The sequence below is a fragment of the Molothrus ater genome, chromosome 11 (assembly GCF_012460135.2).
Source record: "Molothrus ater isolate BHLD 08-10-18 breed brown headed cowbird chromosome 11, BPBGC_Mater_1.1, whole genome shotgun sequence".
Taxonomy (NCBI): Eukaryota; Metazoa; Chordata; class Aves; order Passeriformes; family Icteridae; genus Molothrus; species Molothrus ater.
In genome coordinates, this window is record NC_050488.2 from 17787349 (window position 1) to 17815319 (window position 27971).

General features: G+C 42.3%; 1 protein-coding gene across 1 annotated transcript; it reads left to right on the forward strand.

The window, feature by feature from the left end:
* Positions 1 to 27971, forward strand: PPP4R2 (protein phosphatase 4 regulatory subunit 2). The gene is made up of 9 exons (XM_036390957.2): positions 1 to 147; positions 847 to 928; positions 17721 to 17891; positions 22329 to 22422; positions 23241 to 23278; positions 23600 to 23674; positions 24022 to 24165; positions 24420 to 24688; positions 25654 to 27971. The coding sequence occupies exons 1-9, from the start codon at positions 114 to 116 to the stop codon at positions 25965 to 25967; spliced, it is 1221 nt and encodes a 406-aa protein (XP_036246850.1). The 5' UTR covers positions 1 to 113; the 3' UTR covers positions 25968 to 27971.

The following is a 27971-nucleotide window of genomic DNA, read 5'->3' on the forward strand; positions in this document are numbered from 1 at the left end:
CGCCATGTTGGAGCGTCGCTGAGCGCGGGGTCTTGCAGTGAGCGCGGCCCGGTCTGCGCGGGACTGGGGCGGGGGAGCCGCGCGGAGCCGCGGGGGAATCGCCCGGGCGGATCATGGACGTCGAGAGGCTGCAGGAGGCGCTGAAAGGTGACGGCGAGGCTGGCGGCGGGGGCTGGGGGAGCGGTGTCGCCGCGCGGAGGGGAAGACTGAGGTCCCTCAGACGCTGTGGGGGGAGCGCCCCTCGCTGAGGGCGACGGGGCCCCGCTCTGTGGGGAGGGGGCTGCTCGCTGGAGGGGTCCCGCAGAGTGGGGAGAGCCCGGGGGTCGTTGTGGGGAAGCGGAGGGCAGAGTCCCCGATCTCCCTACCCAACGACCCTCGGGGCTGCGTGAGGGGGATCGGTGACTCTCGGGGCTCCCCGGCTGCCGCCCTGGACTCCCCGCTCTGGCCGCCCCTTCTCCCTCATTCCTCCCCTTTCCCCCGCATCCCGGCCCCTTCCCCCGCATCCCGGCCCAGCCCGGACCTGTCCCCTTCTCCCTCCCCAGCCCTCTCTGTTCTGGGCTCAGCTTGAGGAAATCGGTCTCTTTCTGTGCCGTAGCTGCTCAGAAGAAGTTGCAAATCAACTTTTGCCACTCTGGTGCGTGCGGTTTCTCCGCAGGAAAAATAATAAGTGTTTCCCAGGGCTGGGAAGCTGGTGGAGTTCATGGGAACAGCCGGAGCATTGTGAGAACACAACAGTGTTTATGTGGGAGCTGTACTGATAGTTCAAGCAAATCGCTATTTATTGTGAATTTTTGTTCTGTCCCGTCTTCTTTTACCATTCTTTTTGTGTCGTTCTCATGCCAACAGATTTTGAGAAGAGAGGAAAGAAGGAAGTGTGTCCAATACTGGATCAATTTCTTTGTCATGTTGCTAAGACTGGAGAGACGATGTAAGTGTGACTGTTTTGGTGGTCCTCAGTTGCGACTTAAAACAATTCTTGCATTTTACGTCAATGAGATTTTACCAGGATTCTTTCTTTGCCTGTAGGTTGCTTCAGTGAGCTGGATAAGCTTTCCTTAGTTTCCATTTAATTTTGTGTGGATTAATTTAGTCTGCTGATAGTTTGATCTAATGAGGCTTCTCGTATAGGCTTTGCTCTGGGGTGTCTGTCAGGTCTTACTGATCCTGCTCAGCACAATAAAAAACCTGTTGCTTTCCCTGGATTTTTAACAGAGATTCAGGTTTTGTAAGTAGCAAGTTCAGCTGCTGTCGCAACGCCTGCTATTACACTGTTGTATAACTGTGTTCGCAGTATCTAATCGTGTTATTTACATAAAGATATCAGTCGCTCACATTGTTTCTTTCTGAGCTCTGTAACCATCCTGTGATTGTGCCTGGGCGCTGCTGCTGCTGCCGGGGGCCGCTCCGGAGGTGCTTTTGCAGCCGGGCTGCGCTCGGAGCTGCCGTGGTTGTTGGGCTCGGCGCAGTTTCCCTCGTGCCGCCCCTCCCGTGCCGCTCTCCCGCTCGGGAGCGGAGGGAGCCGCGCTCCTTCCAGGGATCGCTCTGGTGACTTCCTTGGGCTCACTATTTGGCAGGAAGGGGAAAGGCTTTCCCGGCTGCGCTGCCGTAGCGTGGCTCACTTTCTGGCGCCCAGGCTGTCTCCTTGTTTTTGAGGCCTAGTGCCAGACTACGGCTCCAGCAGGGGAGATTTGCTTTTGCGAGTGTTTTGTGATCAGCCAGTGACCGCAGGGGCTTTGTTTGAGTTTCTAGAGTCCCGCGAACTTGTAAGAGGTTTTGTAGCTTTTGGTGGTTTTCTTTTTTCTTTTTTCTTTTTTTTTTTTTTTTTGGTAGCTTGCTAGTGCTGCTTGGATTAATGGTTTAGAAAGAAAAACAAGTTCTGAAATGTACTTTGCTCTTTGAATAGAAGGCTCATGCTCAGCAGACATACACAGCTGTAATGCTTCTTGTTTTGTTGTAGTGCTTATTATACAGAAAAACCACACCACAGTAAGCCCATACTAAAATATGTTTAAATTTTTTTTCCCATTCTGAGATATTTCTTCAGGTTGTTTTTATTGTTTCTGCCACTATCACACATATTCCAAACTAATTTTTAAAAAGTGATTCTATAGGGGCAAATTCTTGGGAAAATTATTTCCTCTCTGATTTTATTTTCATTTAGGAAATCTAGGTTTATTTTTATTATTTTTCTTTTATTTGTACAAACTTAAACCTGAACTGGGGTTCAGGTTTAAGTCTTCTGATATACTGATCCTGCCTTCTATGTTTCCAGGGTTTTCTTTTGGTTTTCTTGTTTTTTTTGTTTTTTTTTTTTTTTTTAAGTCTGTAGCTCTTTTCAGCCTTCTTAAACCTTTCAGATGCATTAAATAGTTTTTTAAAAGGTGTTGGATGTGAACATCAGAAGTGCTTAATAGAATCTGGAGGTAGGCATGGAAATATTGTTTTATAATACTAAATTTGCTTCAGATTATCTAGCAAAGTCTGTATTTGTTCATCAGACATCTTTGTTTGTTCACTGATGTGTTATGTATGAAAATATCAGAGAAAAAATGAGTAAAAAAATTAAAATCTCCTGGGAATCACTCATATGAAGATTGCTAACATGCCTTATAAGAACTTAATGTACTTTTAAGCTGGTACAGCTTGACAAGTACAAGTCTTCTGGAACAGGCAGACCTACCAAATACATGCAAATTTAAAATGCACTAGATAGTCCTTATTTTCACTTCTATAAAAATAACTTTGTGTAATAGAATGAATCTAAACCAGCAGATACTTTGGAGTGAGAAGATAAAATACTAGTTTACCATGACATTTCTTAGGATTTTTACAAAGTTCAGAGGATAGCTTAAAAAAAAACAAGCAGTGAGGATGGTTTAGTCAGGGGTAATTACACCCGTGGTTTGCAGACTTGATTATTGAACAACAATGGATCTCACTCAGTCACAGCCTGTTCCTAATGTAACAAACAAAAAGTACTGAGGCAAATCAGGACAAGTGAAATGTGAAATATTTTTGTGTTCAGTTTTAGTTCTAGGAGAGTTACATGGTCTTCATGGGGGTTCTGTCAGTTCTTTAACTTCATCATGAATCCTGATTTTTAGAGGATAAACTGCAGTCTGTATCCTGGGGGAAATGCTCTCATCCTCCACATGTTTCCAGACAGGGTTGCAGCAGATCTTGGTGACTCAGTAAAATTACTTTGAAAAGGTAGTAATGAAGTAAATTAAAGTGATGTTTTAGGTTCTCCTCAGAGCTTGATCACAGGCAGCTCACCCAGCAGATGGAAAGCACAGGCTCAGGTCAGGTCTCTGGGTGCCTCCCTGCCCCCACTTGTTCCAAAGTGCTTATTCATCTGAGGGAGCTGGGAACAGGTAGGTGCAGGTTTAGGTGAGGCTCAGCCCTCCCTGGGATTGCCATGGCAGCAGCCTTGCCTGGTGCAGCCCGTGGGTCACTGCTCCACTTGGGCTGTTGAGCTGCTGCTGCAGCTCCCTAGAGCCTGGGGCAGGAACTTCCCCAGCCCTGACTCTTCAGGACAAGGCTCCGTTCATTGCCCACGTGGTCTGTCCTGGGAGCTGCTGCTGGAGAGGCAGTGAAGGGGAGGAGCAAGGGCTGAGAGGTGGTGAAGCCACCACTGCACCTGTGATAAGGCTCTTGGTAGCTGTGTTGTAATTAGAGGTCTTTTACACTTACAAGGGAGGTGTGGAACAAAAACATTGCTAATTTTGGTTCTGTTATCACTGTAAGCTTAGGTGTGTTATCAGTGCTGTGCAGTAAAGTCCTGATCATCCAATGATGGGCATTCACTTCATCTTTTTGAAGTTTTCCTCTTGTGCAAAGTTAACCATTCACGTAATTGCTGGTGAGATTATGGCCTACATTTACAGAAGCCAGTCTAAACTTCCTTTATTAGAGGTGACAGAAGCAAAAGTCTGATTGCTTGGCTACTATGAAATATTTTTGTTTCTTAACGGTTGCCATGGTAAGACTTAGCCTTAGGTGAAATATAATATAAAGTTTGTTGTTCAACCTTTTTAAAGTTGTCTTGAATCTTAGGAATTTTTTTCTTCTTTTCAGAGGAGTAACATACTCCTCAATTAACTTGACTTTTTACTGAGATACTAATGTGGAATTTCCTTTGTGAGACCAAGTACAGTCAGGGAAGTTTGTTATAAGCTCCTTGTCTCCAGTTTGTAACAGATCACTGTGACTTGCAACACTGAGGAAAGTGAAGAGGGAGGAAATTTGTTCCTCCTGGTACTTAGCTGTACCTGAAAGACCTCTAGAAACAGGATGAGTTTTTGTGTTCTTTTTTTTTTGTAAGAAATCCACTTATCTATTTTTTATGAAGTAGAAAGAGCTTTAAAGGATGGGATAGAAATCAGAGCATTGCAGTACTAGAAGTAAAATGCAACAGTGACATTTTTTTCTTGTTTTTGAAGAATTCTTGAAGATAGTTATGAAGATCACTGATGAATTGTGATCTTGTGTCCTGTATTTAAAATGTTTTCTCTTACCTCTTAGGAAATTCTTTTGGGTTTAGAGTCACTTTGCCCCTTCAATAGCAAAAATGTTTTAAAACCATTTATTTAGGGGCTTCACCAAGAAAATCTAATGTGTTGGACTGGAAAGGAAAACTAGATTTTTCTAAAGTGGAAAATAAAACTTTGAAAACTAAAGCAATCAAAAATTTTATGTTGGTTTTTTATGCATTTCCCCACTCTTGCCCTGGGGCAGGGAACCTATAAAGTGCAGTTTTAATGGCTTACTGTAGTGGAAAGTATAATGCAGAAGCTTACTGCCAGTAAAGGAATCCAGAAAGTAGTGAAGTACCAAAATCTGGAGCAGTGCAGTTTGTAGGCAGGAGTGATTAATTGTAAAATCCTTCTAGGCCTAAGTAGAGAGCACTGCCCAGGACGTGATGCAGTTACACTGGTTCTTCCCCTCAGTGCAGCTTAAACAGCCATTAAAATACATGCTGGTTTTATTTCTTCCTGTAGTGAAATTCTTTTGGAAGCTCTGAAATGTTTGTTTGAACCTCATCTGGGCCTGAAAACAGAAATTGTTTCTTCTCATGTTTCCTGGAGGGCCAACATAAGTGGGTTTTGCAGAGTTTCTTGAGTCAGGTTTCATTCATGTGATAGGCAAATCTGGACGTCAGTACTGTCACCATAGACTAGTTGGAAGTGACTTGTGCACGTGATCCAGGCAGATCCTGTGCTCAAGGGGAGCTAATTCCAAAGTTAAATAAAATTGATTAGGCTTTGTGCAGCATTTCTAAAAATCTCCAGTGATGGCAATTCCATGCCCTCAGTTTGGCTCCATGTTTTACTGCTTAACCACGTGCACTGGGAAGAGTGTTTCCCTTGGAGCATCCTGGGCCCAGTGCTCTCAGGAAGGAACCTGCTTCCATCTCCCTGGTGGCAGGGAGCCCTTCCCTGGTGGCTCTCAGCAGCTGGATCCCTGCAGCAGGGCCGGTGGCAGGGAGCCCTTCCCTGGTGGCTCTCAGCAGCTGGATCCCAGCAGCAGGGCCGGTGGCAGGGAGCCCTTCCCTGGTGGCTCTCAGCAGCTGGATCCCAGCAGCAGGGCCGGTGGCAGGGTGGCAGGGAGCCCTTCCCTGGTGGCTCTCAGCAGCTGGATCCCAGCAGCAGGGCCCGTGGCAGGGAGCCCTTCCCTGTGGCTCTCAGCAGCTGGATCCCAGCAGCAGGGCCAGTGGCAGGGTGGCAGGGAGCCCTTCCCTGTGGCTCTCAGCAGCTGGATCCCAGCAGCAGGGCCGGTGGCAGGGAGCCCTTCCCTGGTGGCTCTCAGCAGCTGGATCCCAGCAGCAGGGAGCCCTTCCCTGTGGCTCTCAGCAGCTGGATCCCTGCAGCAGGGCCCGTGTTCCCCACTGGGGCTGGCGGAGCTCGGCTCTCCGGGCCAGCACGGGGGGTGGGGTGGGTGCCCTGCTGTGAGCCTGTGGAACTGGGTGTGGCTGGACTTTGGCACCGCGGGCTGCGGCTCTGCTCAGGTTGAACTGCAGCGTTCTCTGGTCCTCCCTCCTCGGCAGCCGTCAGGTGGATCAGGGATGATTTGCCTTTGGTAAATTACATAACTGTAAATGTAAGTTACATAACTGCAGCTCCACCAAAGATAATGGCAAAAATACTTTTGACCTTTTGATGCTGTTTCGTGTACTTCATGTAGCAGTGAACTTTTTTCCTATTACACTTCTAAGCTTTTTCAATCAGTTTAACTTTCCTGTTAGTTTATTAGAGCAGTGAAATAGTTTGTTTGCTGTAGGAGAGCTAAATGAAGATACAGTAGCCATGAATTCCTAGAAGAGTAAGTTTGCATCTCAGCTTAAGTGTTTTACCTATGTACTGTGAAGGCTTGTATAATAGCCTTTCTCTTGTTACAAATGTATAGGTTTTTTTAGCCATATGTTCTCTGGCTTATTTCACATGCTTAAATTTAAATCTATTTTTTTCCTTTAACTATGTTCTCTGCTTTTATTCAGCAAGCATTTGTCTTGCTCAATATGTGTGTTCTAGCATTTTTTCTGATTTGGAGACAACTTACTTTCTGGAAATCTTAATGCCTATTTGGGGAATGTAATTCCTTATGATTTTTTAAAACATGAAATAAAACAATTCTCAGGTTTCTGTTGTAATAAGCATATTTTTCTGAAAGCAGTTTCTGTGTGCCTTTGATAGTGTAAGCCTGTTCCATATCCATGCTCTCAGTAAAGCAAGAGATGTAAGTAAACTTCCTTGCATTGTTGTCCACTATTATTCCTCACTAACTCCATTCCATTCAGCATCTGGAATTACCCCCTACTATTCCCATTCCACTGGTGTCTCGAAAGGAGAGGAATCTTTGGTCAAAAAGCCTGCTGATGGACCTTTGTCAACACTAATTCAGCTTCCTTACTCTTTTACCTCTATTATAAACAACAATTTCTGTATGTGTGAGTTGTGTAGCTGCAGTACTTGAGAGCAGTCAGTGGTGATATCAATGAAATCACTTGCTGCTTTGGGAAACACACACTGTTGTAGTGTTTTATTTTAAGTGCTGCCACTTCATATCTATTGGGAGTGGAGTTTACAGTGTAAAGGTCAGACTTCAACTGCCATTATAAAATGTGTGTGATGAACTGAGCCTAATAAACATTAGTCTCTCTATGGAACACACGTGTAAGGAAAGGCAAAAAGCAAACTGATTGCAGCACTGAGGTTTTTGGAGTGATTGGACTGTTTTAATCACAAATGGAGCTGTTTGCACTTTCAGATTTGCAGTGTTAGGGTGGCTTCCTTCCCTGTTGCTATACACAGTTCTTGTAAGCACATTTCCTGATAATCTTTTTGGCAGCCAGTCCTTGTCACTTTGCACAGAAAACCTCCCCACCATGCATTCTCTGGTAGTTCATGCAGTTGCATGTGTTTCTGATGATCACTTTTACTTGGATTCTGTGCTCATCCTTCTCCTCAAGCTCACTTCTCTGCCTTGCTTGATAGGATTTGTTGTCACCCTCAGGGTGTCTCTTGGTCTGTACCTTCACCTTTCAGTGACATTGCTGTAGTGGCTGCCTCAGTGTGACCTCTGATATTTTCCAGTGGGCCTCAAATCTCTGTTCTGTAGGGGCTGTGCTTGTTAGTATTTCATCTGAAGGACTTTCCCAGGCATTTGGATATTGTTCACACTATATATCACTTCTCAGTGGCAGGGATGTTTCTCCATTTTGACTTTGTAATTGGTGAGCCCTGATCCCTCTTCCTGTCTGAAGCTTTTGGCAAGGTTTTTGCCTGATGGCACCTGGGGGGAAGGAACAAGGCAATAGTGCACACAGAAGGAGGGGTACAAAGCAGTTGGGGAAGATGGATTATCAATTTATAGATAAACCAGGCTGATGCTGCCTTTCCACAAAGCTGATACACGTCTGGCAGGTCTCAGCTTTAGAAATAAAGCTACTTGAAGACAATGACAAAATTTCCATGATGCCAGTACCTGGTGATGCTTGGCTTGGAAGTGGCAGGGGAGTGTGATGATGCACAAACACCTAATGCCTGTGGATTAGGTCAGTGAGGTAGGGCACACCTTCTGATCCCAAGCTTAGCATGTGTCAGCTGAACTGCCTTGTGGAGAAGCCACTTGGGTGCCTTTTGTTTCTGGTTTTGGAAGGAATCAGCAACAAGTGCAATTTCCTTGATCCCAGCAGAACTGCTGTGAGACCTGAGTGAGGCCTGTGGGTTCCTGGGACACTGCATGAGGTGGCAAGCACAGGGACTCAGTGCAGCAGAGATCAGGAGGAGCTGCCCAGGGTGCATTTTCCTGATCTGCTCTCCCAGTTTTATTGCTTGATACCATAAACATCTGATCATATTATGGCAGTGTGGCCTGCAGCTCCTCTGAGGTGACCACTCCTCTAACAGGGACAGCCACGCTGACCAGAGGAGCTGCAGCAGTTCTTGTGGGATTTGGTTATTTGGGCAAACTGGTGATAGCTGAAGCAGCATTGGTGTCCTGTATTGCTTTCTATTCTGCTACAAGGAAGTTCATTTTTGAATGAAGAATGTTGTAATCTTGTACTTTTTTGTTCTGTGGTCAGTTTTTGACTTTAAAATAAAATGAAAGGTACTTGAGTTTGGTTTTAGATAACTGTATTCACAAATGTACTTCTTAGAAAATTTTGGCCTGAAATTTTGTTTCTGTTCTGTGGGACAGCTATATTCTGTTAGAGTCAGCTGAATATTTATCAGCAGAGATTAGAATTAGTCCCTTGATGATTATAGATAGTGCTTTAATGTCTTCTTCAGCTGCTTGTTTCCATAACTAAGTCTTAATCTTTGTTGTTCCTGGCAAGAGCAGTAGTCATTTGCAAGCAGCAGAGGTGAACACTCTCACTACTGAATTAGTTGTAGTTCTAATGTCTGACAGTTTCCCTGGTTCTGGAATGAGCTCACTCTGCTCCCAAGGAGAGCAAAGACTGCATTTAGGCTGACAACAATCAGCCAGTGAAAATGGAAAAACACCTCCTGTGCTTGTGGGAAATACCAGTTTTTCCTCCTTTGAACTCTTCAATATATTTTTAATTAAAGTGAAAGGTAACATGAGGTAAAAGCCTGCTGAAGATAAAATGTGAGTGTTTAATTTTACATGAGTTATCAGGTGAAAGGGAGCAGGACGCTCCCCCAGGACGAGCCTTTGCCAGTGCTTTCCCAGCAGGAGCACTCTGCAGCACACACAGTGCTCCAGGAAATCCCCCTACCTGGAGCACCTCAACTTGAAATGGATGGCTCAGTTAGAAACACTCACAGAGGATCTAGCACTTGTTTAGGGCTTTGATTTGATGTTGGGTTGAGGTGTTTGTCTGCTGCCAGAAGCCAGTCTCCATTGGTGTACAGGGGGTTTTACAGTGTGAATCTGTTGTTCATTGTTTGGAATTTCCCCTGTTAGTCTGCACTGTGTGAATGGTGAAAATAGCAGCAGTGTGCAAAACCATTACACTAAAATGAATTGCATCAAAATACTGTTAAAGCACAACAAATGGAAAAATAGGTTTAAAATACAAAGAATATTTGACACAAGAGTGGAATTAGGTGAAGTATGTTCTTTTACCTTATAAATGAGTGCTGCTGCTTAAAGAAATGGCTTAGCTCCCTACTAGTCCCATCACACACCTTACTCAGCCTTATCTGCAGCATTAATTTTGTGGTTAGATCAGGGATCTGCCTCACCTCCCTGTGTGTGGGATCACAGGAACGTGTGGGAGCAGCAGAGCAGGCTTGCCCCTTTTGGTGTAGACAGAGGACAGGGTTGAGTGTCTGGTGGGCCAGCACCCTCCTGCTCTGCTCTGGAATGGGATCCTTGTGGGAACCTCAGCATGGCTCAGGGTTTTTATCTCCCTGTCACTGGGAGTTCAGTGCTGCAGCTTTTTATCCCAGAAATGTTCAGTGGTATTTTCTGAAAAAAACTGAAAGCACACCCGTTTAAAAAGCAATCTGTTTATATCTTAAATAATGAAATAGTAATTCCTGTATGAAAGCTAACATGTGAAATGGCAATAGGTTTGGGTTTTTTCATTTGCTGGTCTGAAAATGCTGGGAATTGTGTTTTACAGGCAGTTCTTAAAATTTTTAACTTGTGCACCCTTTCTGTATGTCCAGGTATCCTTGTTTCCAGCCACTGAATAGATCTCAAATTTGGGTGTGCTGGATAAGGTCAGGATTGATACAAAACCACGAAAAGGTGGAGGGAGTAGAACAGAGACACCCGAGGGAGGAGCTGAGTGTGGAACCCATGCAGTCCCTGGGTTCCCTGGCAGCAGCTCCTGGCTGTGGAGAGGATCCCTGGGTTGTGGAGAGGATCCCTGGGTTGTGGAGAGGATCCCTGGGTTGTGGAGAGGATCCCTGCGTGCTGCTCTGAGGGCTGGGGACAGGACAGGCCGGACAGGGGGACAGGACGGGACGACAGGACAGGACGGACAGGGCGGACAGGGGGACAGACAGGGCGGACAGGGGGACAGGACAGGGCGGACAGGGGGACAGGACAGGCCGGACAGGGGGACAGGACGGGACGACAGGGGGACAGGACAGGACCGACAGGGGGACAGGACGGGACGACAGGGGGACAGGACAGGCCGGACAGGGGGACAGGACGGACAGGACAGGGGGACAGGACAGGATGGACAGGAGGACAGGACGGGCAGGGGGACAGGACGGGACGGACAGGGGGACAGGACAGGACAGGCCGGGCTGCCCCGGGCAGGCTCCCGGCGCTGCCTCCCCGGCGCTGCTCTTTGCTCTCTGCACAGCCCGGGGGAAGGGAGCCGCGCTGGGGCTCCCCGTGCTGCCATGGGCTCTGTGCTCCCTGCTGGCACCAACGGGATCCAGGCTCTGGGAGAGTGTGCGTGCTGCAAAGTTTGCTGCCTTGCCAGGGGTTTGAATTGGGTGTGTGATTGCTGAGTGCACTTCATTTTCTCTGCCTTTTCACTTTGCAAATAGTTCTAGAGATCCCATTGATTGACCGGAATAGCAAAGGAATTAACTTGTTTTGGATGAAACTTTAATTTTGCCTTTGACAGCCTGGGGAAATTACTGTCTTAGGGTATGTATTCATCTCCTATGAGCTCTAGAACAAGGCACAAAAGAAAAGAAACAGTTACTAAAGTTGGCAAGTTACTTCACTTCCAAACACCTGTATCCTACTCTCAGGTCTCTTTGGGAGTGTCATGTAAGTCAGCAAAAACTGGGGGGGCAAAGGTAATACCAGTGACTGACATCTCTTGTTCCATGTTATGTGACTCCCTCAGAGATTGTCCTCTGCTTCTGTCCTTGTGTGTTCTGAGGACATTGCCTTAAAATCAGTTTAGCTGGACATAAAATGTTTGCATCCTAAATATACTAATTTGGTGGGGGTATTTTTGTTTTGTGGTGTTTTTTTGTTTGTTTGTTTGTTTTTAAGTTTCTGCTTGTCAGAGAGCCAATAGTGGGAGAAGTGTGGAGAGGGAACTATTTCCTTTTACTGAGTTCTGATATTTCTTTTATGGCCTGTTCAATGAATAGAATCAATAGTAGATCCACTTTGGTTTCATTTTATGTTCTGTGTGGTATTCAGCATCTCTCCAAAACAGATGGCATCCTCTTAAAATTTAAATCAAGTAATTTTGTAATGAACTTAAACACTGTGAAATCTGAAGACAGACATCCCACCAGGACTCCTGGGACTCTTCATGTTTTAAGTACATAGCTGGGTCTCTGGAAGCTTAACATCTCTTCAATATAATGTTTTTCTTAATTAAACCTCTAATCTGTAAGGCAATTCCAGAAAGATTTATGGAACAATTGCAATACTTTCATTTCTGGAGTTAGCCTTGTTTCAGGCGTTCTGAATTCTTCCTCCAGCTCTTCAGTCAATTGTAGGTTTTGTCCTGCTTTGCTTCAGTAAGTCTTACTGGAGTTTGAACCTTAAAATCTGCAGAGTTTCTCTAAAGTGGATGAGCCATATGCATCCCCCAGGGCTATGTCTGATGTTTTATGTCAGTTTTTAAAGGGAGATGAGTAAATCAGTGGAGTTGCCTTCTGCACTCCTGGAGACTTGGCAGCCCAGCCTCCACCTCGTGTCCAAGTCGTGTTCTGCTGTAGGGATGCAATTTTACAGCAAAACCTTGCAGTGCTAAATATGTGAGAGGGAACCATGTCATTTGTTCAACAGGGATTGTTTTCCCTTAAAAATAGTAGGTATTTTTATCTTTGTCAGGTCTTGCCCAGACAACTTTGTTAAATATTTCAGGCCTTTTGCTCTTCTCATTGACACCTTATCTCCCAAAGTGACTGTAACAAGTGGCCAAAGAATCAAGTATAAAAACTTGTGCAGTGGTCAGAAGGAAAGGCCAGTTAATTCTCTGACACACAACAGTGCAGGTACTGAGCTGGCTCTCCTCCTCCCCAGTAACCATTGTGGTAAGAGAGAAAGCTGCTTTCACAGCTTCTCCAGGACAAGCATTTTGCATAAGCAGGAGATAAGGGAATGGGGGGATGTCTTTTACACTCTGGGAATGATATGATTAGATTATTTCCATGTAAAATGCAATTTTGTTTGGATATGCATGTTTGAAAGGATGAATCCTATGCAAATCATGTTAGCAGAGACACAGTCATTCCTTGCAAGCAACTTTCTGCTCCTAATTCTTTGAATTCAAAGCATTGCATCAGATTTTGCCCTGCTTTCTGTCTGAGGTGGCCTGTTCCCTGCTGAGGATGCTGTTCATCAAGTAGAATTGGTGCATTTCTAAACTTGGTTGATGTTGCTTGGCAAATTCTGTTGATCTGTAGTAATGGATTAGTTCCAAGAGCAAATCATGTAATTCAAGTACAGGTGTGAAATAGATTGATTGCTTTTATTAGAGAACAGACCTATTTAGGGTTGTGTTCTTCCATGAGTCTGCTCTGACAATGTTAGATTGTGTCTAAATTAATCTCTCTTCTTTTTCTTGTTGTATTTTATTATTCTTCCCCGTGCAGTGGAGATATTTTTGCTGCTTCATCAACTCTCAGTGACTCAGGGTGTTACTGTTTCATGTTCTGACTGTGGAGTTCCCCATCCCTCCTTGGTGGCTTTCCTCTCAGAGAGTTTGTTTCTTGTCTTCATCTACTAATTTTGATTGCATTCTGGGGTTTTGTTAGTTATGTGTGGGATTTTTTTGAAAAAAATAATTTTATTAGCAATTTTTTTTGGTTAGCCTGTCATTTAGTTTAATCCCTACTGGCTCGTTTCATGTCTCATGTCTTCCCCTCACCCTTTCCTAGCCTTTTGTCACCTTGTCTCTCTGATTATATGTAAATCTCCTCAAAACTTGCTGATGTTCTTTGTAGGATTGGCTGTTTGGTCAGGTGCTGTCTGCTTTCCTCATTGACTTGGAAAACACAGCTGAGTGTCTTCAAACACTGAAATCTTTCATCCATTTTTCCCTTGTGTTTCTAATGTTCAATGAAATTGCAAGGCCAGGGACTGCACTGGGGTGCAATATAAGGGTGTTAAACATCTTCTCATACCTTGAGGCACATTATTAGCATGTATAAAATGTTTAGAAAGACTGGATTTGTTGGACTCTGTGTGAGCTCCCATGCTCTCATTTGTTGCTTGACTTTTAAAGGTGCTTTTTAAAAAACAATTCAATTTTTGATTTAAACTACCAACATTTGTGTCTGCCCTAGGAAAATTAGAAATGGGTGCTGTCTGTATGGATACAAGCTGTAGTTCTGCAGGGCTGTGATTGATTGTTCCTCTTCAGCCATTCCTTTGCCTTTGCCTTACTTTTCTTGTTAGGGGCTTTTTACTTGAAATCAGCTTCTTCCTCTTGGTTTTTTGTATGCCAGGCAAATCATTTAGGTTGATAAAGGGGAGGATGGTGCAGGATCTGCTGGAGGGAAGCAGAGGACTCTCATGATAAGCTGACATTTTTTCCTAAATTATTTGGTGCATGTGTGGAACTCCAGGCTCATTAGCCCAGGAGAGCTCTTTGTACAGGTACATCTACACAGGGTGACCCAGATATTGTAGTGAAAGGTGCCTTCAAGTAGAGAAATTGTATATATCTACAAAGCCATCATTCTCTAGAAGGAAAGTACACTGAACCAAAACATTTTGGGATCAGCTAATTTTTAAAGTATTATTTTTGAAGGTGTTGTTTCAGATCATGCAGCATTCTCAGTAACTTTTTTCTTTGAGTGCCTCTGAAAGCCCTCAAAGTTGCTGTTACAAATGCCCAAGCTAGTGTAGTGGACAGGAAGAGCATGGTTTGGAAGAAAAGGCTGATTATGTGCAATGCTGAGTGGGAAGAGCAAGTATTTATAAACAAGCCTGCTCTGAAAAAAAGTATGAACAGCATTTTTTCCATGGAATTTCTTCAATTTGTTTTTCTTACAGAATTTATCTTGTTTATCAGTTATTTTCCAGTGTATAAAACTTAAAGACCTTGTACATAAAGCAGAGAGTAGAAAAAATTTCTTTTGCTTCTATTTGGCTCTTGATCTAACTATAGAAATATTGACCGACCTTTTCTCTTGGTTTTGGGTTCTCACATTGTGTAACAAAGCAGAGAAAATAGGGATCTTTCTCAGGAAGCTTATGATACATGTGGAATATTTTTCTTTTCCTAGAAAACAGATATTTGGCACTTGTTTGTCTCTTGTGTTGTCCGTATTTCTAAGCAACCAGTCTTTCCATGAATGGGAAAAAAAAAACAACAAAACTCTAGAGTTGTAGATAAAGATTGCTTTGATAGCTGGCAGGATATGTGACTTCTTATCTTAATTTGGTACTGCCAAGCTGGAGCCATTGTTAGGAAGGAACTGGTTTCTCTATGGATGAGACACGTGAGTTTGTAAAGTTCAGCTGATGCCAATTGTGTCATTTTCATAGACTGGTAAAACAGGAAAGGTGACCTGGCTCTTGGACACTCACTTTTGAGCACTTCCACTAAGTTAATGGGAACTGAGAAAATCTTACTGTCCCTGCAGAAATAATTTTGGTTCTTTTGGTCAGAAATGAGTTCATTATTTTAACAACACTGCTGTCAGGAGATGCCCAGGAGACAGCTGTGTTTATTGTTTGAATGGCTGCTCTGTCTGGGATTGCACTGAGTGTAACAGTGGCCTTTGAGCAGCTCAGCTCTCCTGCTGCTGCTGCAGCCTGAGCAGCAGGGAGCCCAACAGTGCTGGGAAAAACTGCTGGGGAAACATGAATGAGCAGCAAGGCTGTGCTGAGCCCCTTGTGCTGGGCTGCCTCAGCTCCCAGCAGCAGCTTGTTGGGTTCATTTGGGCTGGTGCTGCTCTCTCTGGGCTACTGTGGTCACCTGTGATTGCAGGGGGAGTTGATCCTCAAACCCTGCTGCCTCTGTGTGACCTGTCCTGTGTTACCTGGCCAACAGCCCTTTAGCAAGGGCTTTGGAATGCAGCTTGAGAGATGCTGTCTGTGTCACTAGCTCAGTGTGTTGCAGATGTGAGTTCTTAGCCTTTCTATAATGGGAGAAATGCTAATTACAATTTGTAGTTTAAAATCCCAGTGATAGTTTTCTCAACATCTCGATATGGGCACAGTGTTACAATCTTTGTTTTCTGTAGTTTCCCCACTGTTAAGGTGGGTGCTGCTTTCAGGCAGGAGATTGCAATTTTAAACTTCATGTTGTTGATTTATTTCAAACACTGATGGGTTAATAGTCTGTGACAAGATAAGGATTACTATTTAGCAAGAAATAAGTAACAATGAAAACAAAGAACAAATCAAGTTTTACAGTGTGGAAATATATCCAAATGGAGTTGTCAAAGAATGTTTAGAATAATAGTGGAATCCCCTTTCATGAGGCAAGTAAAGCTCTTGGGATGCTCTGTGGGGAGTAATCCCACACTGTCATGGGGTTATTTACTGTGGTTGTGGTTTGTTTGTGTGTTAAATCTGTGATTTGTTACTAACACTTTGGTTTCATGGTGGTAACACTGCAGAATTGTACAGTTTTTAATTTAACATTTGCAGTAGTAATGCCCAATAGTGTACATTGGAACATTACAGTATTCTGCTTTGGATGTAGGATGCTGACTGGAGACAATCCAGCTAGACTCAGTAGTGCTCTTTAATCCACACCATTCCCTTTTGGGACCTTGCTGTTTGTTTATTTATTAAATTTTATTATTGTTCACTAAGTCCTGTGATCCCTCCTGCTGTGAGGTGCCTAAAGGTCTCTTGTGAAGGAAAACAGGGGTTTGCTTTCCTCTTTGGAATTCCCCTATTCTTGCAAAATTTATCATTCCTGGTGAAAGACAGGGGCTTTGTGTTTGGATCTCTGAAGATAAACCTGAGCTGTATTTCCTCCCTTTTCATCTCATAATTATTTCTTTGAGACAAAGGAGAAAATAAAGGCAAAGATGACGTGGCCCTGCTTTTCTGGTGCAAGCAGGCTGATAGAGCTTCCTTGGCCCATGGGTTGGGATTTGGTGGTTCTGGTGCTGGAGATGCAAACATCACCACCGTGGTTCACAGCACAGGTAGCTGGGTCAGCCCACAGGAGGGCAGCTGCTCTGTGGGGTCACAAATAGGCAGGGCTGTAGAGATAGAGCCTTTGGCTAAGTACTTTTCTATATAGTTAATATTGCTTTGAGCAGGAGCTGAAGGGCTGCCCAGGGGCTCACATTTTACACTTGTTTGGTGTGAGCCTGCTCCTAGCAGAGTGTGTGTGTTACAGATAAATGTCAAAGGTAATTTTCTCCCTTTCTTTATTGTTGGTTTGTTATTCCCTGGTCCTTCTTTTTCTCGGTGCTGAAGCTGTGCAAGCTCCTGCATCAGGAATAGAAACAAATCGATCCTGAACTGAATCAGTTGCTGCTCTCACGTGGCTCCCTGTGCTGCTCAGGCATGCACATCCCAGGGAGGCCCTGAATGGCTCCTGGGGCTGCCACGGGTGGGCAGGGGCTGCCTCAGCACTTGTCTGTTGTACCCAGTGAGAGGGACCTGTTTGCTTGGAAATGTCAAAATCTAGAATTTTATCAGTGATGGAACTTGAAGCTGTAAGGCAGGAGGTCATGTGGAACCATCTTGATAGCTTACTGCTGTGGCAATGTTTATTGGCAGTCCAAGTTGTTCTGCTCAGTTATTTGTCAGCAAGTGCCAGCTGTGATACAGGAATATTTGCCTTTTTGACAAAAAGAGGTACCATGAAATGTTTTTAAGGTGTGGGGAGTTACAAAAGGCCTTGGTAAGGTTTTGTGAGGGGAGCAGATAATGAATGCTGTGTATAGTTGCTCTATGGATTCCAAACTTGCTAAACTTCATGGTTTGGTGTGGTGGGTTTTTTTGGTGTGGGTTTTTGTGGTTTTTTGTTGATTGGGTTTGTTTGTTTGTTTCCCCTTCCACCTCTTATGAGCTCAGTGAAAACTCTAGGCTCCCTTACATTGTATACACACGTGCATATTTCAGGTTTAGGTTTGCCTTGTCGGGGGATATTGGTTCTTTAAGGAAATGGCTTCCCCTGCTGTTGGTGGCAGTTGATTTGTGCTCCATTGTTGCAGTGTAATTGTTGAAATAGTTCCCGTGCTTTCATTGGGGAAGGAGAACAGCGCTGCATTCCTTGCCTCGTTTATCTCAGGACTGGCATGCCAGGGTGAAGGTTGTTATGCAAACATAAACTTACACTGCTGCTCTTTGGCTTTAGGACTAACCTGTCTGTGTCTCAATGCTTGTGTTTTATGCAGGGTTCAGTGGTCTCAGTTTAAAGGCTATTTTATTTTCAAACTGGAGAAAGTCATGGATGATTTCAGAACCTCAGCTCCTGAACCAAGAGGGCCCCCCAATCCAAACGTGGAATATATTCCCTTTGAAGAGATGAAAGAAAGAATCCTGAAAATTGTTACTGGATTTAATGGGTATGTATTCTTCATTTTCTCTAATCAGGATAGCAAACATATTTCCCCTGTTTTTAACATAGTAGTTTGTACTGTCTCTGTGACTGTTCACTGTGCTTCCTTGAATAGATGTACAGAAGCAAATATACACCTTGGAAATACATTACAGTAGTTTCTGAACTTGATTATTGTGTCACTGAGTGAAAAGTGTGACGTGTGACATGCTGTGCTGACATTCACTTTGTTTTTTCAGTATGTGTTTAGTTTTAAACAGTGCAGTTCAAAGAAGTATCATATTACTGTGTGCATTTAAGAGATTAAATAGACAGTTAAGTCAGACTTCTTTTAGTGCATTTTGAAATACCAAATGGAAAGAGGTCTTCTGCTGTTCAGTTCCTGACTGTTGTGGCAGTTCACTGGCTTTTGAAGAAACCATGCTGTGAGGAACAGGGTGTGACCAGGAGGCAAAGGTGTACCTGGGTTGGAATTACTAAATTATGCCAGATTCAAATTTCTAGCTGAAGTGATACTGATGAAGGACATGGGGTGTTTGATCTGTTGATGACAGTGTCCTAGATTGAAATGTATCTGTGCCCATTGCTGGTTTCCTAATTTTGGAAGTTTTTGTTTCCTTTCAAATAAAGCTCCTGATGTTTTTGTCTTATTTGGTGTGTCCTTTTTACTAGCTTACCTAGTATTTCTGTTGTTAAACTGGATTACATACTTCCCATAAGCTGAGTCATCCTGCTTGTGGTGCTCAGTGCTTGTTAAGAGTCTTTCAGCATTTTTCTCAGATTCTTGATAAATGGGCATGTTCTAAATCTTGCCTTCCTGATACTCTGAAATTTCAGGTTCAGAGGTACCACTGACATGTCCTTAGTATTGTATTTGATGCTGTATTTATCATTTACACTGTCATTGTTCCATGCTACTTCATTTATTTGCAGTTTAGGAGTCTTAAGTCAGATCTCCTCTTCCCCCACAATTGCTCTCATGTAGGAGACTCCTAAGCATGTGAAATTCAGCTCGTTCTCAGCTCCCCAATATTTATACCGGGCTGCTTCACTGCAGGAATTTAAAAACAAACCTATCCTTTATGCTCAAGTCTGCCTCTCTCCCGCCTCCCCCAGCTTTTTGTTCATGCTTCATTGCCCACAAAATGGGTAATGTTCTCCCAGGGACAGCTAATGAATGGGCTGCTGTTATCTGCTGTTGTTCCCAAGTGCACTGAACAAACCTCTGGATGAGAGTCTGGAGCTTAGGCTGTGCTGTGCTATTTTCATCCTTTGCTGTAACACTTCAGGGTGCTCAGCTTCCTCATACTTTGCACTGAAACTCCCAGGCTTTGAGAAAGCAAATGCATCCATTGGTTACCCTAAAGGGAATAATGCCTGGGGATGTTTCAGGATCTGGGATTGCAGAGTAAATCCTGTAACCCCCACAGGGAGGATGTGATTGTAAAAGCTGAACCATGTGGAGATCTGTCCAAAAAGCAGCAGCAGCAGGTTTTGGGTTGTGTGATTTGTATATCCAGGCTGCTTTAGAGCTGTGGGTGTCATTTCAGGGTACCAGGGCAGACAAGGAACCTACTTGATAGGACTTTATTATTGGGACATTTTTATTAGTGTTTGTTTAAGAGAGAGGGAAAGAGTTCATCAAAGTAGCAAATTTGTAAAAACTTTTAACACATTAAGAATGACCCCTGTTTTGGGGTCTTTCTAGCTGAAGTGCCTTTTAAAGAAAGCACAAACTGGCTCTTTTCACCTGTCTGTATTTCATTTGACATGGTGTCTGCACAGGTCTGCCCAGCCAGATTCTCTTTTTAATTCTCTTACAATTGCTGTGGAGTAGGAACTTCTGCCGTTTTTTTATCCTTTGTTAGTGAAACAAGGAAGTTCCAAGTTCTCAGTTATTGGGGATCTCTGATGACAGAGAAGCTTTCACAGCATGAATAAAATAATCATAATCCAAATTTCATTTTTGGGGTTTTTTTGCTACAATTTAATATAGCTGTTTTAAGTCATGTTCCCAGATCCCTCTTCAGTCCTGTCCAGATGAATTTTTGGTTTGTTATTCACTCTGGACTGTAGTGCTGGAAGTGCAGTTTTGAGTGTGTTGGTATAGAATTTTAAGTGGTTACCTTAAGGGGGCAGATCAGGACTATTCATGCAGCTCATGTGCTGAGCTAATTAAATTTCTGAGTATTTACAGTCAGTTCTTGTACTGCTCACAAACTTTACATTGGTGTTCTTTATAGATTTACACCAATTTAAATTGCCTCAGTTTTAAAATCACCTTGTTGAACTATTTTAAAACAGTAGTTTTTCACCAGAAAGAGTTTCTGAGGTGAAGTTAACTTTGGCTTTTGTGAACTAAAGCATTTGTAGATGTTGAAGGAGTTCTGTGCAGAGGGGTGATTGTGTGACACCGGGTGCCATCTGCTGCTCAATGCACGAAGTTCACTTTGCTGGGAAGAATTTGGAGGGAAATGAGGTGGCTTTTCCTTTTTCTTTTTAACTTATTATATCTGAAACAAAACAAAACCACAGCTCTACAGCTTTTCCTTCTGGAGTTAGTTGCAGGCTGTACATTTCTTGAATTTTCTGTTGTACTTGGGGAATTAGCACTGCATTGATGTTCCAAAACATTTCATGTCACAGCATTCCAGGGGACCAGTTAAAAGTACAGCTAAGCCCAAATTAGCCAGGTACCGATTCCCCAGGATGTCTTACAGATCTGGCTGGTGGAGAATAATTTAAAAATCTGTATGTTTTTGTTTCTGTTGAATAAATGCATTTTTAAATGGACTGTCTATTCTATTAAAAAAATAGCAAAATCTCTTCAATTACGAGTTTCCAACCCAAAACCAAAATGACCATCACAAGAAATAGTAAGATCAATTTAATATTTTATCTATATGGAAAGATGAACAGATTGAGTAAATTCTTTGTGACTTAAAAGAAGGCACTGTGCAGAATCTGAATATTGTGAGTATGGACTTGATCTTTAAGGTCTCTTCTAAGCTTGATGATTTTATGAAGAATTTGGATGTCAAACATTGCTGGTTGACCAATGAAGAGCAAGGGAAGGGAAATTAATAATGCCAGAACTATTGCCAAGCTTAAGAGTCCTCATGTAATAAACTGAATTAGAAGGAACACTTGTTCCTGTGGTTTTTCTGGTTTGTGGAGGATTAGGACTTCCTCAGTAACATAATGTACAGGCAGTTCTGGAAAACATAATTAAATTGTTGATACTTAGTCACTCCCTGAGTACTACAGGCTTTTAGTTAAAGTGAAATGTCATGTGGGATGATGAATTGGAGCTGTGCTGACCTCTGCACTGAGCTGGTGGAGATCTGGGCATCTCTAATGTGGCTTTTTGGCTAATGAGCAAGCTGGAGACCCATGCTGTGTTAGCTTATGACACAGGCTGGAAATACCATGTACTGACTTCCTCAGAAAATTATAAATGTGCAATTTGGACAAAAATTTGCAATATAGGGATGTACACATACATACATGTCAGATTGATGCTGCTCTGGATTTGGTGTCAATTGTATTCCCAACCATGACATGGTTCATAAATATTGTATTGTACCAAATACTCTTCTTAGATAACTTTTTAAATGCTCATGGCTTTGACTTCCAATAGTTAACTATAAAAATGCATGGTACTTCATCATTTTACTGAAATATTTTTGATTGGAATTTGTTAAAATGTGACACTGAACTTGGATTGGAAGTGTGTGACACCTCAGATAACTGGGAATTGTTTGTAAAGTGTTGCTTATCTGAAAGGTCAGTTTATCATTTCTCCAGGGATGAAACTGAGTGCAGAATTGTCAAAACCAAAAATGTCTTTATGTGGTTCCTATTGGCTTACACATCACTTATTATTATTATTACTACTTATTTTTCCTGATCTGTTCCTTGATAGATGAGTACATTGTCCAGTTGTAGCAAAATAGATTATTTGTAACAACTGAAGTATAATGGTTCTACTAATTCCAACATTTACTGCTTTTTTCTGTAACTGTGTTTTGTTAAACCTGCAATAAACTACAAGTTGAGACTTTTTTAGCTCTAGTGTGTATGACTCAAATTTGTTTTGAATCCCTTACAATTTCTGTTCTGTGTATTGGAATAGTACAGTCAGAAAGTTTACTGTTGATGATCTGATTTCCTTTTCATTGTTTAAACAAATCCTGTGAGTTGTGGGATGATGTTTTTAGGATTCTGCTTGGGTTTTGTGGTGGTGAGCACAGGAAACAGCTCTGTATGAGATAGTGGAAAATAAAGCCTTGAGGTGCCACCCAGTATTGCTCATGGTAACAAATTTCAGTCCTGGTTTTGTTCCACCTTCTCAGTAAGGGGGAGAAAGTGATAATGTTGTTGCTTCCTAACAGTTGTACTTGCTAAAATTAAATTAAATTGTTACAAATCTATTTCATTGCAGCATCCCCTTCACTATCCAGCGACTCTGTGAGTTGCTGACAGATCCTAGGAGGAATTACACAGGAACAGACAAATTTCTAAGAGGTGTGGAAAAGGTATGTATTTCTCTGAGAGAGAGCACAGCTCCACAGCCACAGCCACCACTTAATAACTTCCCAATTGCTCCCAAAGGTCTGCTGCTTTCCTTGGGGCTCAGAGCCAGAGTGCACCTAATGGCTGCTCTTAAATGTCTGAGTTTGTTTCATAGCTTTCAGCAGCAAAAAGCAGTTTTAAAAGAACTGCAGACAAAAATTAATCTCAGGGCTGCAACTGCTGTGTTTCCCAGTCACTATACACTACTCCACCTGTAGTTTGTGGAGAGTGGCAGTTTTTGTTTGGATCCCTAGTTAGAAATAATCAATGAAAAACCCTGAATCTTTTGATCAGGAATTCCCTCCCACGTTTGCTTTCAGAGTAGATCCAGAGGTAAAGAATGGAGGCCCCTTCCCTCCAGTGTCTTTTGTTTCAGTGTTTAAATCCTGTGCTGTGGCAGAGTGTGCCTTCAGAAGAGCACACAGGTGTCTCAGCTGGCATTTATAGCTTGTATCAGAACGTGGGATCCTTCAGAAGCCAGGAAGAGACTTTGAGAATGTGGTTCCACAATAGGATGCTTCAGTATTTCTGAATACTTTGTTCTCCAGAGATCCCTCAGTTAGAAATTACAGACACTCAGGCCTGAGGGTTAGTGTGCTGGACAGTAACAAACTGAATAAAATCCTGAATTTTAGTGTAATTATGGCCTGACCTTGTAAGAGGGAGCAGAGGTATTTTAACAGATAGGACCAAAATCCTGTAACTCTTAAAAGTTCTGGGATGTTGTCAAGAGCTGAAACTTCTATTTCTGAACTCCTGATGTGTTGTTTGTATATTGCAGAATGTCATGGTTGTCAGCTGTGTATATCCATCTTCAGAGTGAGTATAATCCTCTTTTCCATGAAACTTCAAGCTTGTGTTGGTAACAGGCAGGATGCATGTGTGTGCCTGATGTGTCTCTGTTGCTGTCAGTAGTTGTATCTAAAAGCCAGACATGCAGAGTTCAGCTTTTGTTATCAACAGTTCAGTCAGCAGCAGGGATGATGTCTGCAAATGTAATAATTTGGGAATAAATAAAAAGCCCTTGGGGGCTGACAGTGGGGACTTTGTAAGATTGGGATTGGGACATTCTGTGCAAACAAGCTTGAAGTGATTCAAGTTCCTTTATTCATAATATTTTGTTGTTGTTTTGTTGGTTAGGAAAAATAATTCCAGTAGTTTAAATCGGATGAACGGTGTTATGTTCCCCGGGAATTCACCAGGCTACACTGACAGGTGAGTTTGGCTCCAGGGCTTCATTCTACTGCATCAAAGCAGTGGAGTTCTGGGAATAAGCACCCTTAAAAATGAGCTGTGACATGGGATACTGGGGAATGGGGGTAGAGGAAGCATGAGCACATGTGCCATGTAGTCTGTACTTTGATCTTTGTTATTTAAATTTTTTTATCAAATCTGCACATTGCAGGCGAGGAACATTTTATTCAATATAAACCAGCAAGGCCCTTCATCTATTTGTTTAGTTCTGTTGATCTTTTAAAGGAAGGATATAACTACTTTCTGCCAAGTAGGAACCAATGACTTGGCTGAAAGGCTGGATTAACTTTCCATTATTGTTTTTAAAGATCGAATGTAAATGGCCCTGGGACCCCCAGACCCGTGAGTCGGACGAAGGTTTCCTTGTCAGCTCCCATGACAACCAACGGTTTGCCAGACAGCACAGAGCATAAAGAGCCCAGCTTGCAGCAAACAGAGGAGAAGAAACACAGGTTTGTCACGAGGTGTTTGAAGCTCAGGCTTTTTATTTATGTTGTAAAAATAGTTTTAAAAGACTGACCCTCTAAGGAATTCATAATAGAGTCTTAAATCAGGAGTGATGACTTTGAGGTTTTGTTATGTAGTAAGTGGAGCAAATTCTATTGTTACCACTTAATTCAAAGGAGTTGCTGCTTTTTTCTTAAAGTGTGACAAGATACAGACGTTTGTCTTCAATAAAAGCTACATTTGGTTTTGTTGCTTGTAGTGAATCACCAGCGTCTGAATCAGAAGGTGCTCAGAGCAGCCCGGTGAAAAATAAGCACTCTGAGGATGATCCTGCAGAAGCAGAAGGACATGAGGTAAAAAGACTTAAATTTGACAAGGAAGGGGAAGCCAGAGATGCACCAAACCAAACTGCCTCCAGTGAAGTCTCTTCAGGCATGGGGGAAGAGACAGAAGCATCCTCTACATCTCAGGATAAAGAAAAAGATGCTTCCTGTGCCAGACAGCACTGTACAGAGGAAGAGGAGGAAGGTATTTCAGATTTCACTGTCTTCTTTTTCTTCCAAGAAGTTGGGATTTTCTTTGCTGGAGACCAGTGTTGTGGGATTGCTGAAGGTCTCCACTTGTGCTTAAAGAAGAGCTGCTTGTTTGTACTTCAATTTTACATAATCCAGCAATTCTGTTATTTCTGTTTCCTTGGTCCTACGCTCAATTTGAAACTTACACAGGGGTACTTAAAATCTTCTGAGGCCATGAATTAGAACAGGGTGCACCATGAATTCAGGAATCCCTGTGTGAGGCTATTATCAGGTGTTCTCATCCTTTCTCCAGAACAGGCATGGGTCGCAGCTCTGTTTGACTCTCTTTATTAATGATGGAATTTATTTAAATACAGATACAAATTTATGTTCTTTGACTCCTCCTTTCAGAGGAGACTGAGCAACAATATCTCCACATCCTATTAGAACAGTAAAAATTATCTCATTGTAGTGCAGGCTCTGTACATAAGTTAAAAAAAAGTAAATAATTGCAGTTAAGAGACTAATCTATTTTTTTACATATTCTTCAAAATTTCCTTTGAATTATTTTTTGTGGCTCATATATTTGTACAATGTTCCTGTAGATCATGATGGCTTTACACCTGAAATAGCCATGGCTTCATAATTTCCAAAAAACTGCTTCTGAAAGCAAGTGGAGGGTGTGGGGAAGCCAGAAAAAGTTACTTCTTAAACTTTGTCTTTATCCAGTGAAACTTAATTTAGTGAAGCTACCTGTTAAGTAAGATAACTTTTTTTTAATTGTATGTTGGGATAGTTTGGATATCCTGACAAAAGTGGCTCTGACTCTTTATCTCTTCTAATAAAATTGGGGTTTGTCTGTTTTTCCTGTCCTTGGCTGTGCTGCAGAAGTTCTGCTCAGCATAGCTTGGAGTGGAAAGTAGCATGATCAGGGTATGTTGGAAAATCCCTTGGTAACACTGTGCTTTTTGTTCCTAGAGTCCTTCATGTCTCCCAGGAACGTTGGTGCGGACAGGAAAGATCAAGACAAAGACAGTGACTCCTCGAGTGTGGCTGAAGAGAGCTCTGAGGAGAGCAATGCCATGGAGGAGTCTGAGCAGCCACGGGCAGAGAAGGGTTTACACTCAGCTGCCAGTGACAGCAGTGCATCTGCCACCAGTGGAGCTGACTGCAGTGACACAGAAGAGCTGGGGTCCTATGCCAGTGAAACTCCAGAAAACTCCTCAGAGACCCCGATGGAGAACAGTGATGAAGCCACAGAAGCTGCAGATGAACCTATGGAGCAAGACTAATTTAAATAAACTTAGAGGCAGTATTTTCCATAAGGCTCCGGTTTTACACTGTATAAATAATTTTATGTAATAAAGTGGACCTTTAGTTTTACAAAAAGAAGCAGGTTGTAAAATAAACTTCTCCATGGATTGAACCTTGAAAGAGTTGTACATGATAAGAACTGTGAATACCAGCTCCTTCAGGTCCTGCTTACCGCTGAACTTTCGTTTGGTCAAATCAGTGGTTTGTGTATAGTTTTTTTTATTTAGAATAAAAGTTTTTAAACTGGAAGGTAATTATAATTTTGACAACTTTTTTGGAGATCACCACACCTAGTTGTATGTAAGCAAGAAAGCTTTTTGTCTTGTCTTTTTCTGACAGCTCTAGCAGTTACTTCATATTTTGGTTACAGTTTCAACATTTGACATGTGAAATTCGGGGTTTCAGGCTGGTTTCCGGATTTTTATTTAAATACACACCAAGGAACCTTCTGTTGTGTGTTTCAAATGTGTTCCATTTCACACACACATCTCCACACAGCATGCACACCTCCGTGTACCCTCGTGTTCTAAGGGGGAAAGGGTATATTTTTCTGTTTCTATAAAAGATAAATACAGCAAATACTTTTTCTATAGGAAAAGACTGAGTTCACCTCTCAAGGCACTTTGCTTTGCCTCTGGAAAAACAAAACACACGAAATCTGGCCCATATGAAACCCTGAAAATACTAACATTGTTGAAAACACCAGAGTAAACACATTCCAAGAGAACTGTTCCAATGACAACATTTTTGTATACTTCTGAGGTGCCTGAGTGAAAGGAGTTCATTTATTTATGAGAAAATGTGCTTTATGTTGAGAACGTTGTAATCAAAACATTAGCTTAAACTTTTGTAGAAGAAATGTTTGAAAATAAAATACCTTGGAAGAAATGAGCAGGTATTTGCCTTTTTGAGTGCTTCTTGGAGCTTGTGAATATTGTAGAGAAGTCTCAGAGTTCCTCCAAGGTTTGCAGGTGGCATCGGGCTGATCACACCACGGGATGGGAAGGATGGAGATGTGACCCTGGTCATGTTCCTGAGCTGCAAGGGTTAGGGGTGCAGAGGAATCACCACGATTTGTATAACATTTTGGAAGTGAACTAAATATTTTTGAACATGCTACTTTGACAGCCAGTGTTACATTTTTTTCAAACCAGCTCAAAGCACAAACTACTGCTTTAAACTCAATATTTTCCAGTTCCCATATTTAAAGACATGCAAGCTGCAACCTCCCAGTCACAATTACTGGCTGCCAAATTTATACCTGTTTCTTCAACTGTACCTTTTTGATATTTAGAATTTTTAAATTTCTGTAAAGTAGATTTTTTGTAGATTGTAATGAGTGCTCACTGCCATTGTGAAACGGTATATAATTGTATAATTTCTGTGTGTAAACTGAATGCTTGGGCTTTCAATACAGTATTCATATAAAGCAATAAATATTAATGTTATGAAATATCTGAGTACATTTTTATCACACTTGTCCCTCTTTGGTTTTAAGTTCATGTACCTGAAGTACAAAAATGACCTCTAAAATGCATGCTGATAGTTTCTTGTACTACATGGTCTGCTTTGTATTGTTTGGGGGAAATTTAGCTTTTGGTTAATACCAGAATTAATTTGGCTCAGTTGGACTATTTATAAAGTAATTTCTTGCTGATGTTACCTATCAAGTTGTGAGCAGACAGGATTCAGGGAGATGCTTGCAAAAAAAAAAAAAATTGATCGAGATCCCCTTGCAGAAGGAAAATTGTACTTTGACTCATTTTCATTGTGCTGAAGGGTTGGATGTGTGTTATCAAAGGACTGAACCAATATATTGAAATTAGGAAAGTTTAAGAATATAGTGACATCTTACACTTCTTTTTTTTTTAATATTTTGCCAATGAGAAAATTTTTAAATTTTTAAGTTTAGAGATTTCTGAAATTTTCTTTAGATTGTTTATTTGTGACGATATTGTCAATAAACTTGTTCTTTAAGCACC

Excerpts from the sequence above, each read along its gene's own strand:
- PPP4R2 (XM_036390957.2), top strand. The coding sequence starts at position 114 with ATGGACGTCGAGAGGCTGCAGGAGGCGCTGAAAG. Across the intron at positions 23,279-23,599 it reads TGTGTATATCCATCTTCAGA|GAAAAATAATTCCAGTAGTT; the intron begins GTGAGTATAATC and ends TTTGTTGGTTAG. Across the intron at positions 23,675-24,021 it reads TCACCAGGCTACACTGACAG|ATCGAATGTAAATGGCCCTG; the intron begins GTGAGTTTGGCT and ends TTGTTTTTAAAG.